At 44.8% G+C, this 18,102-nt stretch overlaps 1 protein-coding gene across 2 annotated transcripts; it reads left to right on the top strand.

The window, feature by feature from the left end:
* Positions 1–4,065: 4,065 nt before the first annotated feature.
* cry2 (cryptochrome circadian regulator 2) lies at positions 4,066–17,105 on the top strand. 2 transcript variants are annotated; one of them, XM_047595828.1, is made up of 13 exons: positions 4,066–4,358; positions 6,175–6,283; positions 8,113–8,255; positions 10,985–11,169; positions 11,358–11,446; positions 12,088–12,228; positions 12,761–12,886; positions 13,103–13,288; positions 13,558–13,709; positions 13,802–14,004; positions 14,954–15,034; positions 15,115–15,554; positions 16,250–17,105. In XM_047595828.1, the coding sequence occupies exons 1-12, from the start codon at positions 4,201–4,203 to the stop codon at positions 15,546–15,548; spliced, it is 2,007 nt and encodes a 668-aa protein (XP_047451784.1). In that variant the 5' UTR covers positions 4,066–4,200; the 3' UTR covers positions 15,549–15,554; positions 16,250–17,105. The 2 variants fall into 2 exon arrangements, with proteins under 2 accessions (XP_047451784.1, XP_047451785.1); XM_047595829.1 differs by lacking the exon at positions 14,954–15,034.
* Positions 17,106–18,102: the final 997 nt, after the last annotated feature.

Raw genomic sequence — 18,102 nt, 5'->3', positions numbered from 1 at the left:
AGCCCAACCACCCGGGCGCCGCTGGGGCCGGCTTAGAGTAGGACGTCTGTCCAGAGGGGGTCCAGGATCCTCCACTCACGGTTTTACTCGCTCCAGGGAAGCCGCCTTTCTGAGAAGAAGTCCCCGAGCCTGTGAACCTATACCCAGGAGAAGACGGCTGCCACACGGGGCTGGAGAATCCTCCCTGAGATCCACCTTCCGAGGAGACACGAGCGTTGGTTGCAGACAGTCCACAGCTTTATTCTGCCTCAAAGAGGACTCACCTTTCTTGACAGGAACGCAGGAGACGATTCCCATCAGCAGACATGAAATCCACAACACCCTGCAGACACACACCAGCCACCGTTAACCAGACAGAATCCACCTCCACCTCTGAGACAGTCCACACACTCACCTCATTCTGCTGCAGGATTCTGGGGAAAGTTAAAGCTGACTCGTTGACCTGCTCCTGACAGACGCACAAAACAAAGCTCCGATGAACAACCAGGTCAGAGAACGTTCAGGAGACTCAAGCGTTTCTACCTTCGGCTGAAACTGCAGCTGATCCCAACCAGAGCTCCTCAGAGACTCTGTCCTGCAGGATCTGCTTTTAAATGATCCTCAGAGCAATCAGCTGTGATCAGCTGATTGCTGATTGAGACACATTTTAATTAATTAATACCAGCTGTGAAGACAGGAGGACATGGTTAAAGGACGTTAATATGAGGTCTTAAAGTAAACAGTGAAACGCCTTCATCAACATTAAGAACTCAACATCATCAGAGAGAAGCTCTGATGATGTTGAGTTCATGAAACATTTCCTTTCGTTGGAGATTTTGGTTCCTTTATTGGACGTATTGAGATTAACACCTGCTCAGATAACACAGGATCTCTATTAGTGCCAGAGCACAGCAGGAAACTTTCAGAATAAAAACTCAGTGAATAAAATCTGTTTCCAGACAAAAATGTTAAAGCAGCAGAGCCAGAAACAGCTGGAGGTTTAATTTTATATTCAGGTAAAACATAAAGACACAGAATCACCTGCAGGAACAGGTGAGGCCTCACTGGTTAATGGACCAATCAGAGGCAGAGCAATCAGCTGTGATCAGCTGGATCATTTAAAAGCAGATCCTGCAGGACAGAGTCTCTGAGGAGCTCTGGTTGGGATCAGCTGCAGTTTCAGCCGAAGGTAGAAACGCTTGAGTCTCCTGAACGTTCTCTGACCTGGTTGTTCATCGGAGCTTTGTTTTGTGCGTCTGTCAGGAGCAGGTCAACGAGTCAGCTTTAACTTTCCCCAGAATCCTGCAGCAGAATGAGGTGAGTGTGTGGACTGTCTCAGAGGTGGAGGTGGATTCTGTCTGGTTAACGGTGGCTGGTGTGTGTCTGCAGGGTGTTGTGGATTTCATGTCTGCTGATGGGAATCGTCTCCTGCGTTCCTGTCAAGAAAGGTGAGTCCTCTCTGAGGCAGAATAAAGCTGTGGACTGTCTGCAACCAACGCTGGTGTCTCCTCGGAAGGTGGATCTCAGGGAGGATTCTCCAGCCCCGTGTGGCAGCCGTCTTCTCCTGGGTATAGGTTCACAGGCTCGGGGACTTCTTCTCAGAAAGGCGGCTTCCCTGGAGCGAGTAAAACCGTGAGTGGAGGATCCTGGTCCCCCTCTGGACAGACGTCCTACTCTAAGCCGGCCCCAGCGGCGCCCGGGTGGTTGGGCTACTACCAGGCCCCTGCAGAGGAGACCTGGATCTCTCAATCTGCTGAACACGACGACGAGCCGGTGTTCAGCGACGTGTCCGACCTGGAGCCCGTCTTCTCCGTCAGGTCCCGTTCACGCTACCAGAGGGGAAGAGCCGTGTTCAGCCAGAGCCGCTACACCCCCACGTATTCTGAGGACTTGGCTGAGCCCCAGTTCACACAGAACATCCAGGCCTCGGGATGGAGCAGCCCTAAAGCTCCAGTGAAAGGCAAATACTGAGCATCAGTCTGGTGACGATTCACTGACTGAGGTTTTGTTGCTGCTCAAGATAAAATAAAGAACTTTATGAACAAGTTGTCAGTTATATCAACTGTTTCCTGAAGGCAGCTTTGTTGATCAGTGTTTAGACTTTAAACGAGCCCACTCGAGCTACAGAGGGAAAGAATATGTCCTCTTGGTTACTTAAACTGTGGCCAACTTGCTCATGACTTAAGATCATTGTATTCAGTTCCAATCTGGGGAAATTGTGCAGAAGCAATATACAGGCACTCGGCATATCCTATCCTTTAACCAAAGCCTTGCATGAGGAAGAAATGTGTACTATATATAAATGGACTCGGTGCAAGTCTAGAACCTTCTCATCCTAGAATGGGGGAAAATTGCAGTTAACTGCAGCAAGAGTAAAATGTGTATGAAGGATGAATAAAGTGGGACATTAATAAAAAAAAAAAAGTACAATGGACTACACAGGGCTTTCAGGTGTAACTGGGACTTGGACAGACTTTAAGGATTCACAAGGGAAAGTGCTTGGTCATAGTAGCTTGGTATGAGCTGTTCCCCAGCTGGATAGCGTTTGGAATAAAAAGTTCTGTAGTGGAGCTGAATCAGTCTGATGGAGGACGAGCTCCTCTGTCCCACTAGTGTTTGGTGTGGTGGATGGGATGGATTGTCCATGATGGAGAGCAGTTTATCCTTATCCTGTCCCTCACTGAGACAAACCTCTCCAACTCCCTACCAATCACATGCTGGTACTACTCCCCCAGTAATTCATGGCAAAGTACAGGGAACTCACTACAACAGACTGGTAGAAAGACTGCGCCATTCAAAGACCAGAGTCTACTCAGGTCCGTTCAGTCCACAGCATCATTGTCCCTCCAGTCCAGCCTGTTCATGTGGACTCCCAGGTACTTGTCCACTACTTCCACCTCCAGGCCCTGGATGGTGACGGTCTCCATGTTTAGTTGGTGGTTTGCCTGGGACAACTCCACAAAGTCTCCTATCAGTGTCCTATACTCCAGCTAGTGTCCATCTCTAATACACCCTCCCATGGCAGAGTCATCAGAACTTCTGCAGGTGGCAGGACCTTACCTGGCCAGGTGTCAGTCATAGGGCTGGTTTCCGCAGAGGTGATGGTGAGGTGTGGGCTGGCCATCAGGGGAGTGTACACAGTACATAGCAAATAAAAGTGTTAAACCTTGATGTAATAATAGAAGATAAGATTAGAATCAACTTTATTGTCAGAGCAATAAAACGTAGTTTATTATCTAACCAGAATTAGTCAACAGTAAGAGCATGTAGCACAGTGTGGTGTATGAAAGGTATGATACAGGTTTTTATATGGACAGTATTTACAGATGGAAACCTATGTACAGGTGAGACCATATGAACATATTATACAGATGCACTTAAATGTGAGTAGACTGTAAACACGAACTATAACATCATTCGCAATAAGGGAAATGGGCAGTTGAATGAATGAAAGTTTATTTGAACACAGAATAGAGGAAAAAACAAATAAGACAACAATGCCAACATTTTTTATGTTCAGGAGTAGGAAGAAGCCAAATGTCATTAAGTCCCACTGCACCTCCTTATGTTAATTGAATGTATATTATAAGTGATAAAGATTATTGTATACGACTTCATATACTATGTAACACACACTTCAGTGTTCCTTGTGGAGTAGACTTAGACTTAGACTAGACAGACTTTAATGATCCAAGAGTGAAATTACTTTGTCATCATAGCTTCGCTGAATATACAAGTAAACACTCTTAAAAAACACAAGAAAGACGAAATAAAATAAGATTAGTTTCAAACTAAATAAAAATAATTATTATCTAGTATTTTATATATGTTTTAAGTCTTTTTATATGTTTAATGAACATGTTTATATATTTAAAATAGTCATTAAACTTTATGGCTCTGCAGGAAACGTGACCCAAAGCTGCTCTCTGCCGTTTACCGAATCAGCCAATCACAGCCTGCTTTGTTTTATAATTCACGGTGACGGGTTCCTATCCGTCCAATCAGAGACCACATCCCTTTCTAGCCACACCCAGCCAGCGACTACATCCCCCATTCGACCACGCCCACGGCGTAGTGATCACGCCCCCAGAGGCTGTAGTTCCGCGGAATCTCTCGACCTGACGTTTCTCCCTCAGACTTCGGCCTCGAACCCGCTCATTTCAGCCTCTATTTTCGCCGCTACCGCTGGATTCTAAGCGGAGGATGGACTAAGAAGGCGCCATGGTGGTGAATTCAGTCCACTGGTTCCGCAAAGGTCTGCGGCTCCACGATAATCCTTCGCTCCAGGAGGCCCTGAACGGAGCGGACACGGTGCGCTGTGTTTATGTCCTGGATCCGTGGTTCGCTGGCGCCGCCAACGTAGGAATCAACCGATGGAGGTTTGTGACTCATTTAAACACAATTCAATATACCAACAGCTCCTCCCAGGTCTCCAATTTAAAGGATTTATTCGTCTGCTAAATACGCGGCACTGTGAGTTTAGGTTTGGGCCTCCGCTGTACGTCAGTTAGCGGGCGCTAGTTTAAAATGGAGCGTTCCATTCAGAGCCCCATAGAAGAAACGTGTAAGTTTATGTTATCCTCATTTATCAGCGATGTGTTCCGACTAGAATAACACAACTTATTTCACTGAATCAGTGCTCCCTGTTGGTTTGTTCGTCATACACGTTAACAGTTTAGAAACGATTAAATGAAAGAAATCCCCTCTTGATAACACTCAACGTACTGTTGACTAGTGAAGGTTTACCCTGTCAGTGTTGACAGTGTTTCTCACAGGAGTCTGGTGGAGGAGGCTGAGCACACGGACATGTAAACAAGCCTCTTATGATGTTTTAAATGTGATTATTCCTGCACAGAATGGTCCAAAATATCTGCTGGACTTTGAATACATGTTAATAATAAAATGTACTGTATTTATTTATGTTTTGCACTGAAAAGGAGCAGCTCTCTAATCTCATTGTACACTGTATAATGGCAATAAAGGCCATTCTGTTCTATTCTATTCTATTCTATTCTATTCTATTCTATTCTATTCTACTAGACATGTAATTACTTGACTTAAAATTAAGATTTCTATGGTCTTTTAATAAATGAATCAATAATTAAAACCACCATGTGCAGCCATTGCAGGGCTGCACAGTAAAGTTAAAACCAGCCCTGCAGCATGCTGTGCATCACAATTAGTTATAAAATCAATACACACCCTGGCCACTTCATTAGGCACACTAGTGAAACCAGCTCTAGATCTGTTCTTCTGGAAGGTTCTGCCATTGTGCATTAGTTTCTAATAACAGAGGTGTTGATTTGTTGTGTAGAACTATTAAACTGCCATGTGTTTCTGTCGTTTTGCAGTCGCAGACACTGTTTAGACTTTAGTGTGTTTGTGTTGGGTCTGAGTGTGAGTCAGAGGTTTTGAATGGAATCAGTCCAGTCTGAATCATTTTGAAGCACAGCTGTTAAACCTGAAGCAGCCCACCACCGTTTTATTCAGAGACGTGAACTGAGACCAGGACCAGACACGAGCCCAGGTTACACTCATTTATTAAGACATTTCATTCATTTTTAAAGGATAGTTCATTAAATGGAAACATTCTCCTCATTTCCTGGTTCTTCTTTGCATTAAGACAAATGGAAAAAGTCTGGAGTTGGTTATTTTCTGCTGTGGTACTGGCTTTATGTGTGTATGGTCATGCTTTTCTTTTCTATTTAGTCGGCTATATTTTACCTATCTATCTATCTATCTATCTATCTATCTATCTATCTATCTATCTATCTATCTATCCATCTATCCATCCATCCATCCATCCATCCATCCATCTATCTAATCCTCCTTTTTAAATCTCAGCATTGGCACATTGTATGTTTACATGTTTTGAGTAGTTGCTGCATCGTAGGAGGAACGTAACTTCAGTGAGGTTGACTCTGACTGGTCCGGTTCACTTGAGCTCAATCTGGGGCTGAATGTGAACTAATCTGATGTTAATAACTGTGCTGGTGTTTTGAAAGTTCTCAGTCATCCAGGTTTTTACATGAAAAACTCAAACAAAGACGACTGGATTTGTTGGGATTCTGGATGAACAATCCCAACGAGTCCAGTCCACGTTCAGATCCACGGCCGTCACGTTCCTACATGTTGACATGATGAGATGTGGTTGAGTGAAAATAATAAATGTGCCTTTGACGTGTCTGTGTGCAGGTTTCTCCTGGAGGCTCTGGAGGATCTGGACAACAGCCTGAAGAAGCTCAACTCCAGACTGTTCGTGGTCAGAGGGCAACCAACAGACGTCTTCCCCCGGCTTTTTAAGGTCTGGATCCTACAGCAAAACCAAGATGTCGTGTAAAATACGCTTCAAATAAGACTGAACAGTTTTATTGACTCGCGGAGATGATCCATACGATGAGTCCTTCTGTATTTCTGATGTATTTTAGAGAAGAGAAAAGGAGGGAAGAGAGAGAATGGAAACAGAAGGAAGGAAGGAATGAATGAAAGTAGGTAGGAAATAAGTAGAGGTAAAGAAAAGAAGGAAAGAAGAGGAGGAGTAAAGAGGGAAGGGGAGAAGAAAACAGGAAAGGAAGGAAAAAACGAGGGAGAAAAGTAATGAAGGAGGGAAGAAAGGAAGGAAGATAGAGGGGAATGGAAGGTAGGAGGAAAGAAAGGGGCAGGAAGGAAGGAGAGAAGGAAAAAATAAAGAAAGGAGAGAATGAAGTAGAGAGGAAAAGAAGGTAGAGGAAGGAATGAAGGAGAGAAGTCTGGATAAAGGAAGGAAGGATGATTGGAGAGGAAATAAGGAAGAATAGGAACAGAAAACCAGAGTCCATGAGTCCAGACTCAGGTCCTGGTTCAGTTTCTATGAATCAGGGATTTGTCTCATGTTTGTGTTGAAGTGTGTGATGACAACAGATGAAAGGAGCTTTGTGAGGAGCTCAGAAAAAGAGTTGTTGTTGCTCATCAGGCTGGAAAAGGTTCCACAACCATCTGTAAAGAGTCTGGAAGCCACAAATAATCCACAGAGAGTCAGACAGATTGAAGACGACTGTTCCCCTCCACAGGAGTGGTCCACCAACAAACATCACTCCATCATAGTGGGAGAGGAACCAGAGGAACCCAGGGGAACTTCTAAGCAGCTAAAGGCCTCTCTCACATTGGCTGATGTTCATGTTGATGAATCCACTCAACAACCAAAGACACTGCTCTCTGTCCACAAAGAACATGTGGGACAATGTTTAGTGGACAGATGAGACCAGAGTAGAATAGTTTGGTTTAAATGTTTGGAGATGAACCAACACTGCATTCCAGCATCAGAACCTCATCCCTCCATGACACATGGGGGCGCTAATGTCCTGGTTTGGGCCTGTTCTGCTGCATCTGCTCATCATTGATGGACCAATGAACTGTGAATTCTACCAGTGAACTCTGAAAGAAAATGTCAGGACATGAGTCCATGAGCTGAATGTGAAGAGAAACAGACAAGGAGCCCAAGAACACCAGTGGTTCTCCAGAAGAACCAGATGAATGTTTAGGAACAAGTCAAAGTCCTGACCTTCATCCAGTAGAAATGTTGGAGCATCAGCTGATGAGTTACGTGGAGCTCAGAGCAGCGTGAAGCCTGATTCTAAACACGATAAGAATCATTGTCTTTTTGCTGGAGGCCACTGAAGAAAGAGGAGAACTCGTTCGTCTTCTCAGCACTGGGGCGTGTTCAGAGATGGATTCTCTTTCACCTGAAGACACAGTCATGTGACAACACCCTGAACACGCCCACCCATCTTTTATTTACATGTAGTTATGTAATTTACTTTAAAAACACTTTTACTGCAGCTCAGGCCTCAACACGCAAACCAAGCGATGACGATTCAGTCTGGGATCCAGCTTTCGTTTTAAAAACTACACAAAGATCAGTGGTGAGAATTAAGAGTTTAAATCAAAAAGCAAAAACAATAAAACGAGTGATTTAGCTTTGGTCCTTTTCACGTATGAAACCAGAAAGAGAAGTGAAGCAGAAACCAGACCCGGGTCCAGAGTGGAGACTAGTTCCTGGATGAAAACATATCAGATTTTATGAATCAGTATCAGATCTTTCAGAATAATCAATGAATCAGTTTAACCTGAGCGTTTGTTGTTGTTGTTTTCCAGGAGTGGAACGTGACCCGTCTGACGTTTGAGTTCGACCCGGAGCCGTATGGGAAGGAGAGGGACAACGCCATCATCAAGATGGCGCACGAGTTCGGAGTAGAAACCATCGTCAGGAACTCGCACACCCTCTACACCCTGGACAGGTCGGTGCATCTCACACTACGTCCACACATTTACACCGACTCATCATTCAGCTTTCATTCGTTTTCATCCACTCGATTCCTTCATGTTCGGTTTAAAGAAGAAAGAAGAAGAATTAATTTAAAAACATTTAAATAGAGAAACGACCTTCAGCCCATTTTGTGTCTGTTTTGTGTTGGTTGTTTTGTCTCGCTGGTTGTTTCTGTGACGTTTGCTGCTGTTTTTCACATAGTTTGTTGTAACTGAGTCTCTTTTAGGTCATTTTGTGTAATTTTGCATGTTTTTGAGGACATGTTATGTGTCATTTTGTGTTGTTCAGGTCGTCTCAGGCCCATGTTGTTGTTGTTGTTTCTGTGCAGATTTGCTGCTTTTTAGGGTCATTTTGTTTTGTGTTTGTTTTAGGTCTCACTGGTTGATGTTGTGATGCTATTTTTCTAATAGTTTGTGGTAATTTTATGAGTCGTGTGATTGTTTTGCATCTTTTTGTGGCCATTTTATTTGTCATTTTGTGTTGTTTCGGTTGCTTTGTGGTGTTACTGTTAGTTTGATATTAGTTTGTATTGTGAGGAACCCTTAAGTACCTTTTTTTGTGAGTTTGTTGATTTTGTGCAGATTGTCAGCAGTTTAGGGCCATTGTGTGTGTTTTGTGGTTGTTTTAGGGCTCACTGGTTGTGTTTCCGGTGGTTTTGTGATTTTCTGGAATTGATTTGTATTTAATTTATTAATGTTTGTGACTGTTTTTGTGTCATTTCGGATGAGCATGAGTCATTTTGTGCTGTTTCAGTTGCTCTGTGGTGTTATTGTGGTTAATTTCAGGACATTTTGTGTTGTGACTTCCTCCTAAGCGCCTTTCTTTGTGAGTTTGTTGCTGTTGTTGTGCAGACTTGCAGCGTTTTTATGGTAGTTTTAGGTCTCGCTGATTGTTTCTCTGATGGTTTTGTAATTTTGTAATCACATTGTGCTGCTCACTTCATTCTGAGGCCCTCACCCGGGGTCTACCAGGGTCTACCAGGGTCTACCGGGGTCTACCGGGGTCTACCGGGGTCTACCGGGGTCCACCGGGGTCTACCGGGGTCTACCGGGGTCTACCAGGGTCTACCGGGGTCTACCAGGGTCTACTAGGGTCCACCGGGGTCCAGTCCTCCAGGCTCTGGTCTGGGTTCATCGGTTAAATATATAATGATTCATCAGAATGTGGTACAGTCGCACATTAAACCACATTCTCAGTAGTTGTCATGTCTCAGTTGAGTTCAGATGAAACTCCTGGTGAGTGACAGCGCCCCCCGGTGGCCGCCTGCCGCCCCTGCAGGTCACACCCTGGTCCATGTGCAGAGATCAGGTGGTTCAGTGAATGGGGCTGGAGGACTTTCCTCTGGATGCAAGCGTCGCTGTGGCGTTACATAACCCTCTGAATATGACTGGGCGGCCTGTTCGAGGCGGGAGGAGCTTAGCTCGAGTCCTCGTGGACATGTGTCCAGCTTATAGCAGTCAGGGCGAGACACCGACCAATGACAGGCCGCCTCTGCTGCACCAACGTCCAACCGGAGCGCCTGAACGCACCACAGATGCACACAAGTTGTATAAGATGTAAAAACTCCACGTACAGAACAGAGAAGCCCAGTGAGTCCCAGCAGGTAATAGGTTCAATCCCTCACAGCCTCCAGGTCACATGTTAACCAGCCCGTAATAAAACACCTGCACGGATCCAATCTCACGACACCTTCAAGACATTTTAATGTCACGCGTTTGTCTCGTTGATTCAAAGCGTCAAAGGTTGAGTTCACGTTTCATTAATCAGGTTCAATCAGTGAAACTGATGATCTCAGTGTTTTTTGTTTTAGTGGTTTGTGGCTGTTTTTATGCAGCGTGTGTTGTTTTTGTTGCATTGTAGTTTCCTTTGTGGCCATTTTGTGTTGTTGTGCTTTTTGTGTTTTATCTTATGTAAGTTTGGTGTCATTTGGGTTTGTTTTGCTTCTTTTTTTAACTTTTAAAAAGAAAAAAATCAGACTTTAAAAGAGAACTTCTTGAAATGAGTTTAGTTTTGAAGCCATTTTGAATTAGATTTCTGTTGTTTTATGTCTCTTTGTGTTGTTTTTGTTTTTTGTTCGTTTCATCTTTTTGTGCACTTGCGGTTACTTTTGTGCAAGTTTGAAGCCACTTGCAGTCGTTTTCTTGCTGTTTGTGGTACTTTTACCTTTTATTTTCTCATGTTTTACTTTTTAAAAAACAGAAAACTGAGAATTTGAAGTCGTTAAAAAGTAGATTTGTGTTTTAGTTTCAAGGTCCTTTGTGTGTTTTGTCGACTAAAAGCATTTTCATTGTGTTTCTTTGGATAAATCAGTAAAACATGTTGATCCGTGCTCTTTGTGTTGGTGGTTTCTGTTTTTTTTACACCATTTGAAGTCATTTTCAATAAGATCTGAATTATTTTGTGTGTTTTTGTTGATTTGTTGTTTCATTTGTGGTCTTTTTGTGTTGTTACCACAACACCAGTAATGTCTTTTTTTGTTTGGGTTTGTAGTTGCTTTTATACCAGTTTGGTGTTATTTTGCATCTTTTCTTTCTCACATTCTACCTTTAAAAACAGAAGAAGGAGAATTTGAAGCCGTTAAAATGTGAGATTTGAGTTTTAGTTTCAAGGTCCCGTGTGTGTTGTCGTCTTTGGATAAATGAGTAGAACGTGTCCACCGTGACGTTCTTCTGATCACGGCTCTGTTTTGTTCTGTTTCAGGATCATCGAGCTGAACAACAACAGTCCTCCTCTGACTTTCAAGAGGTTTCAGACCATCGTGAGCAGACTGGACTTACCCAGGAGGCCTCTGCCTCCCATCAGCCAGCAGCAGATGGACAAGTGTCAAACTAAAATAGCCGACAATCACGAAGAGCTGTACAGCATCCCTTCCCTGGAGGAGCTAGGTAGGACTCAGGTGTTAAGTCTGTTAAGTTATGACTGGATCTACAGTCTAGACTCGTCTGGGTTTCACTGTGGTGTAAATAAAATCCAACATGGCCGCTCTGTCCTGCTACAGGTCCACAAAGAGTTCATGTTAACAGCTGCTCTGGTTTTATAGTTTATATTTATTTTCTGGTGGTTGTGTTTCCAGGTTTCAGGACGGAGGGTTTACCTGCAGCTGTGTGGCGGGGGGGTGAATCCGAGGCCTTGGACAGACTCAACAAACATCTGGACAAAAAGGTTTGTCACACGAACGTGAAGCTGCTGATTCCTGATTTGTTTTTAGGGCTCAGACTGAACGTGCATCATCACGATTTATCTGATATTAAATTTAAACTCAGTGAAGCATCTGCAGCATGAAGAATGAGTCTGAACGACGCTAAACAGCACGTTGGTCCTCTCCATGGGACATTTGAGGACAAAGACACCAAGAGGGACCAGTGGAGACACATAAAGTATCATCACACTCTGCAGGAAGGAGTTTTCTTTCCAGCTTCAAACAGCACATGAACCAAGCCAAGCATACGTTAGCCGGGGATTCTGCTAGCACTTGGGCTAACGCGGCTAACAGCTGGAGACAAACCAAGACAAACCAAGACAAAGACAAGCTGCCAATGCTGCTGCTAATATGTGTCCACTCCTGCAGCCACTGTTCACTGGGAGACACTGTTCTCAATAAGAAGCGTCAGCTCTGCTCTGGTTGGACAATGTCCACAAGTTAGTTTGTCTCCGTAGCAACAGGGACACATTCATGTGGACACATGGTGGACAAAGAAAGACACAAAAAGTTGTTGAGCTGTTACAAGTTGTTTGGTTGAATCTATTGAGTTAAGTGCAGATATGAATGAAAATAATGCGTTGGCTCCGGTTGTGTTTTGTAGGTGTGGGTAGCGAACCTGGAGCATCCCCGGGTCAACACATGCTCCCTGTACCCCAGCCCCACCGGCCTCAGCCCCTACCTCCGCTTCGGCTGCCTCTCCTGCAGGGTGTTGTACTACAACCTCCGGGAGCTCTACATGAAGGTAGCGTGGACTTATATTTATTATGTCGCAGAAGACAAAATCTGTTGAGGTCTAAACTATCTGACCAGAAAGGAGAGAAAAGACGCTTTAGTTGCAGGTAATTGATAAACGAGTTAATTAATCCTTTAGCACCAGTATTAGCATCTCCAATTAGCATTGCCTTAGTTTTTCTTGCCTTGGCATTACCATCACTAGTGGCTTTTATTAGCTAATAGCATTCCCATTAGCATTAGCTTTGCATTTAGCATCGGTTGCACTATTAGAATCACCATTAGCATTGGCTTTGTTCTTCTTCCCCTTGTGTGTGATTGGTTTCACCGCCACCGTTTACGTTGCATCTGCATCGTCTGCTTTAGCGCCGTCACTTTTTAAACTTTTAATTCCTTCACCTCTCGTTGTATTTTTTTTTTCCTTTCTAGTGGTGAAATTAGTCTTTACATTTCTTCAGGGTTGATAAGTCGTTGTTGAATCATCCCGTATAAAGTTTTGTGTCTTGTTTGACCGTCTGAGTCTCTTCTCTTGTGTCCATCAGCTCCGTAAGCGCTGCAGTCCTCCCCTGTCTCTGTTCAGCCAGCTCTTATGGAGGGAGTTCTTCTACACCGCCGCCACCAACAACCCCAACTTTGACCGCATGGAGGGAAACCCCATCTGTGTCCAGGTGAGAATAAACACAGCTGCAGGTCGCGCTAACGGTAGCGCTAATGTTGGCGGCCATTTTTGATTTAGTCACATGAAAAGTCAATAACTTCATAACTTCAATAACAGCAACTAGTAAAGTACTCAAAATTCTTCTTCCTTAACTTCATCGCTGAGACATTTTGTGTAATTTTATGCATAAACTCGGTGTAAACACTGAAATTTAATTTCTCTCCAGATCCCATGGGACCAGAACCCAGAGGCTCTGGCCAAGTGGGCCGAGGGTCGGACCGGCTTCCCCTGGATCGACGCCATCATGACCCAGCTGAGGCAGGAGGGCTGGATCCACCACCTGGCCCGGCACGCCGTGGCCTGCTTCCTGACCCGGGGCGACCTGTGGATCAGCTGGGAGAGCGGCATGAAGGTAGGACCAGGGAGTCGGCTCCGGTTCAGTCACAGGGGTTTTAGTTTGGGACAGGGTGGGTGAAGTGGAGGAGGAGGAGGAGGAGCAAGTGAAGGAGGAGGTTGTGTAATATCATATTTCACCACTCTTTAGAGGGGGGCGCTGTTTCACTCCTCATTTGAAAGAGAAATAAACATGGAGTGTTTTTATATAATGAGCTACAGAGATGATAACAGAAGGAAGCAGGACTTCCCTCGGCCTCCGTTCATGCCGCCGCTGTGTTGCTGCAGGTGTTTGAGGAGCTGCTGCTGGATGCAGACTGGAGTGTAAACGCTGGCAGCTGGATGTGGTTGTCCTGCAGCGCCTTCTTCCAGCAGTTCTTCCACTGCTACTGTCCCGTGGGCTTCGGACGGAGGACCGACCCCACAGGAGACTACATCAGGTACCGTAGCTCCCAGCAGAGTTTACATCCACATACACAAACTGAACAGGAAACACATCTGAACTTTTTTCCTCCCTGGTCTCTCCCTGCAGACGTTACATCCCGATCCTGAAGGATTATCCGAACCGCTACATCTACGAGCCGTGGAACGCCCCCGAGTCGCTCCAGAAAGCCGCCAACTGCGTGGTGGGCGTGGACTACCCCAAACCGATGATCAACCACGCGGAAGGCAGCAGGCTCAACATCGAGAGGATGAAACAAGTTTACCAGCAACTCTCACATTACAGAGGACTCAGTAAGTTCCTATCGTACAAAGTCACGTCCTGCTACTTACCTGGGAAATTTAGTGAGGTTTCAATAATATACGTATATATAAAATGATACTAGAGAAAACACTCAGACAAACATCTTCTTCTTTTGTCTCAATATTTCATCAAATCAAAAACAACTGATAACAAATGTAAATGATTTAGTATCAACTATGAACCACACGGAGACCGAACTGAACCATTCACGGTCCTTTGTCTCCATCTAGTGGTGCATTGGTGGCACTACAGATAATACACAGCGTGCAGCCATCTTGTAGTGATGCATAGCTTAGCATTGAGCCGTATGCAGCATCTTACATTGCTTTGCTCTTGTCGGGTTACAGACAGTTTCCTCTGAGAAACTCTGAGCTTGTGACGAGATTTTGTTTTTGGGAGGAAACTCGTGGTTAAGTCTTGTTATGTGAGACAACTCATCTTTATTTATGGAGCACTTTAAAAACAGCCACAGCTGAAAAGTGCTGTACATAGGTAGAATAAGAACACGAGACATAAAACAAACAATTAAAAGCAATAGAGACATTTAAACCAGAGTCTCATGTTGGGTTAAAAGCCAGAGAATAAAATGGGTTTTAAAGACAAGTTTAAAACTGGACTGTGTCCTCTGAGCTGAAACTCAGAGCTGGAGAAACTCATTCCAGGTGTTTCCTCTTAACGTTTGCTCTCAGCGTGACATCACAGCGGCAGAGCTAAGGAGGCTAAGCTAATTAAAAACTCACTGGCACCAAATGAAGAACCCACATCAGTCTGGTCACTACCGTTAGCATCAGCACCGTTAGCATCATGCTACCAGTTTCAGGACACGTCCCTGGGGGCGTTGAAAGATTCAGAAGCAAATAAAAGCATCTTGAAATGCTCAGGCCCAGTGGAGGGAGGCCAGAACATCACAGTTCTCTTAGGAGGTTCTGTTTTTGTCAGGTCTGCTGGCCTCGGTCCCAACGATCCAGGAGGAAGCAGAGCCGCCGATGACGGACGAGTCCCAGACCAGCAGTGGCCCCGGTAGGAGACAGAGCTCCTGCTCATGAGCTGCAGCTCATGTGAATCAATGTGTCCTGACTCTGACTCTTGTCTCGTCTCAGATTCTCCTCCCAGAGATCCGGCCCCCGACTCCTCCACCTGGGGCCCCCATCCAGACCTGGAGGAGGCCGAGCAGAGCCACCCCCCTCAGACCGTCTCCACCTCCTCAGGCTCCCACCCCGGCCCTCCATCCTCCCACACCTCCAGCCCCCCGTCGTGGTCCAAACCCGCCTCCCCGTGCTCCTCCTCCCCCACCTCGCCTCCGACTCCGTCCACCACCCAGACCTCCTCTCTGGGGCCGAGGAGGAAAGGCCTCACCCGGAAAGCCCGTCGTAGCCAGAGGCAGCGGGGGAGACACTCCTGCCCCCCAGTTTCCAGGGAGGGGGAGAGGGAGGAGGCAGCGGGGGAGGAGAGGATGGAGGAGGACGAGGAGCAGGACGAGGAGAGGATGGAGGAGGACAGGACTTCAGCAGAGACGGGAGGAGAGCAGCAGTGATTCACGGTGAGTTCATACACAAGGCTTCACAAAAATACATGAAATTACAAAATAAAATCTGAAGATCCGAGAAATAAAAACAAGATGTTATGGAAATTGTTGTCACGTTGACAACGCAACTGCTTGTCCTTTATTTTCCCCAAAACTCTAACTTCTTTATCTACTTAAAATACCCAAAAGGAATAGAACACGCTGGTGCCGAAGCCCTTTAATGTGACGTTCATGATGAACATAGAAACAGAAACTCCAGGAAACATCATCATAAGAATTATGTCCATTAAGTCCACAACAATATTAAAAACAAAACAAAAGCCAATTAACTCCAGGAGAATAAATAGTTAAAGTTTAAAATGAAGCTAACAACAATGCTCATGACTTAGAGGCATAAAAACTAAAAGAGGAACACCTCAGTTATTGATGATTGAACATAAATCAATACAGGAGCTGTCCATCAGCACCACACAGACATCAATCAATCAATCAATCAAGGAGCTGTCCATCAGCACCACACAGACATCAATCAATCAATCAATCAATCAATCAAGGAGCTGTCCATCAGCACCACACAGACATCAGAAAACACAAGCAAGGTGCTGTGGAACCCAAACCCATGAGGACTCAACCTGAGCACAATAAAAAAAACTCTTTAGAACCGAAAGAACCTGAACTCATTTAAATTTCTCCTCCTGTTTGTTTTTCAGGTGGACAGATCAGAACAATCTGCTAAATCCTGGACCTATAAAAGATGTATGAGGAACCGGGTTCTGGACTTGAGGAGAACGTGACGACAGACAGAACCGGTTAAATAAACATTTTACTCACATTTACACCAGAAAACCGTGGAAGCACAACAGAGATGTTCTAATGAGAACCGGCTGGCGGTGGTGGTGGTGAACAGGAAGAGTCTGGACGTTTCTCAGGAGCAACGAGGCTCTGCAGCATCACGGCGGCGGGAACGTCCCCGGAGCAGAAACAGAACCTCGATGTGTTCTCCACCGTTGAATCACGGTGGTTTTTGAGGCTTAATGAGCTGTGGGAGACGAGAACGGTGTTTACAAAGATGGCCGACACACCGTACAAAACTGAAGCTAAAATATGTCAGAAATGAGGAGATACCAAGGCTAACAGCTAGCAAGCAATATTATATGACTCAATTACAAAATAGTAACGTCTGAAAACATCAGCAAATATGTCACAATTCCCGACCACAAGAGGGCGCTGCTAATACTTCACCGTGTCTTTAGCACAAGATGGCCGCCTCCATTTCCATCATATTTTGGCTTCACTTCTGGGGAAGTTGTCACGTCGTTTCTGAACCCTTCACAGGGTTCTCGTTAAAGTATGTGGAAATCCTACATTTCAACCCTAGAGTGATATCGTAGGACAGAAGAAGACTTTTTTACTTTGGTGGAATTTTTCAAATTTCCATGTGTTAAATCCAGATGAATGAATGTCTCATATCTGGTTCCTGGTCTCATATCTGGTTCCTGGTCCTTAAACTAATGTAAACATGTATTTGTCACATTAGAACATCATCAACATCATCACATTAGAAACATCAGGACACTTGTTCTTCTTCATGGTTCCTAATAAACCAGGTCAGAGGGGGACCTTGTAGACCACATTAGACCCTGATTAGACCTCACGATGTTTCCTTGATCTTCTCTGATTGGCTCAATGAAAACCACATGACAATAAACCTCACTGAGAGGAACCAGGAACCACGTTACCACATGTGGTTCCTGGTCCATGGAGGTTTAAACCAGTTCAGTCTGAATCTTTCCAGAACAAGAACTCTTTTTCTGTCCTTAGTGGGAGACGCCGGGTTCAGGGTTCACGACATCAGCCAGATAATAAAGAAGTATTGAGTCGAGATCAAATCGAAATCTCAAACTCTTCAACTGTGTTTTTATTAGACTGAAATAGGAGCTGAAACTCGTTTATATACAGACAAAAATTACAAAAGAGCTGGAAAACAGTGTTTAACTTTAGCAAAAACTGATTTCTCCACTTTTTCTTTGTTAATTCAGAGTTAATTTGCATTCTGAGTCGTGATTGGCTCGATACCAGGAAGTAGAGTCTGATCAGCTGATCTGACCCAGGAACGTCTGAACCCGGCGTTGAGCTCCATTGTTATTTTCCTCTGTTCAATCTCAACGTGTTCATATGTAAATGCTTCGTGTGAATGTTTTTGGAAAATATCTGATATTTTTGCTAGAGGCAGTTTTAACTAGGGAGCGTAATGTTTTCGTAGAGCGCGGCCTCCACGTCTGAGGGGGTGCAGCCAACCGGATTCAGATGGAGGAGGTGACGATGGGGCGGAGGCTGAAAACGCTGCTTCACGTGACTTGAATGTAGAGAAGAAACAAGACGTGTTGTTCTCCCACGTATTTATCATACGAGTCTGTACATAAGATATGTAAAATAACCCCGTCCTGTTCCACTAAAGGTCTGGTTGGTTGGTTGGTTGGTTGGTTGGATGTAAGGATGGATGGAGGGGGGATGGTTCACAAAGGTTAAAACTAAAAAGTGTCCACTAGATGGCAGCAGCACC

Source organism: Mugil cephalus, chromosome 10 (genome assembly GCF_022458985.1).
Source record: "Mugil cephalus isolate CIBA_MC_2020 chromosome 10, CIBA_Mcephalus_1.1, whole genome shotgun sequence".
Classification (NCBI taxonomy): Eukaryota; Metazoa; Chordata; class Actinopteri; order Mugiliformes; family Mugilidae; genus Mugil; species Mugil cephalus.
This window is presented reverse-complemented; position numbering and strand designations above follow the sequence as displayed.

Excerpts from the sequence above, each read along its gene's own strand:
- cry2 (XM_047595828.1), top strand. The coding sequence starts at position 4,201 with ATGGTGGTGAATTCAGTCCACTGGTTCCGCAAAGGTCTGCGGCTCCAC. Across the intron at positions 4,359-6,174 it reads GTAGGAATCAACCGATGGAG|GTTTCTCCTGGAGGCTCTGG; the intron begins GTTTGTGACTCA and ends GTCTGTGTGCAG. Across the intron at positions 6,284-8,112 it reads TCTTCCCCCGGCTTTTTAAG|GAGTGGAACGTGACCCGTCT; the intron begins GTCTGGATCCTA and ends GTTGTTTTCCAG.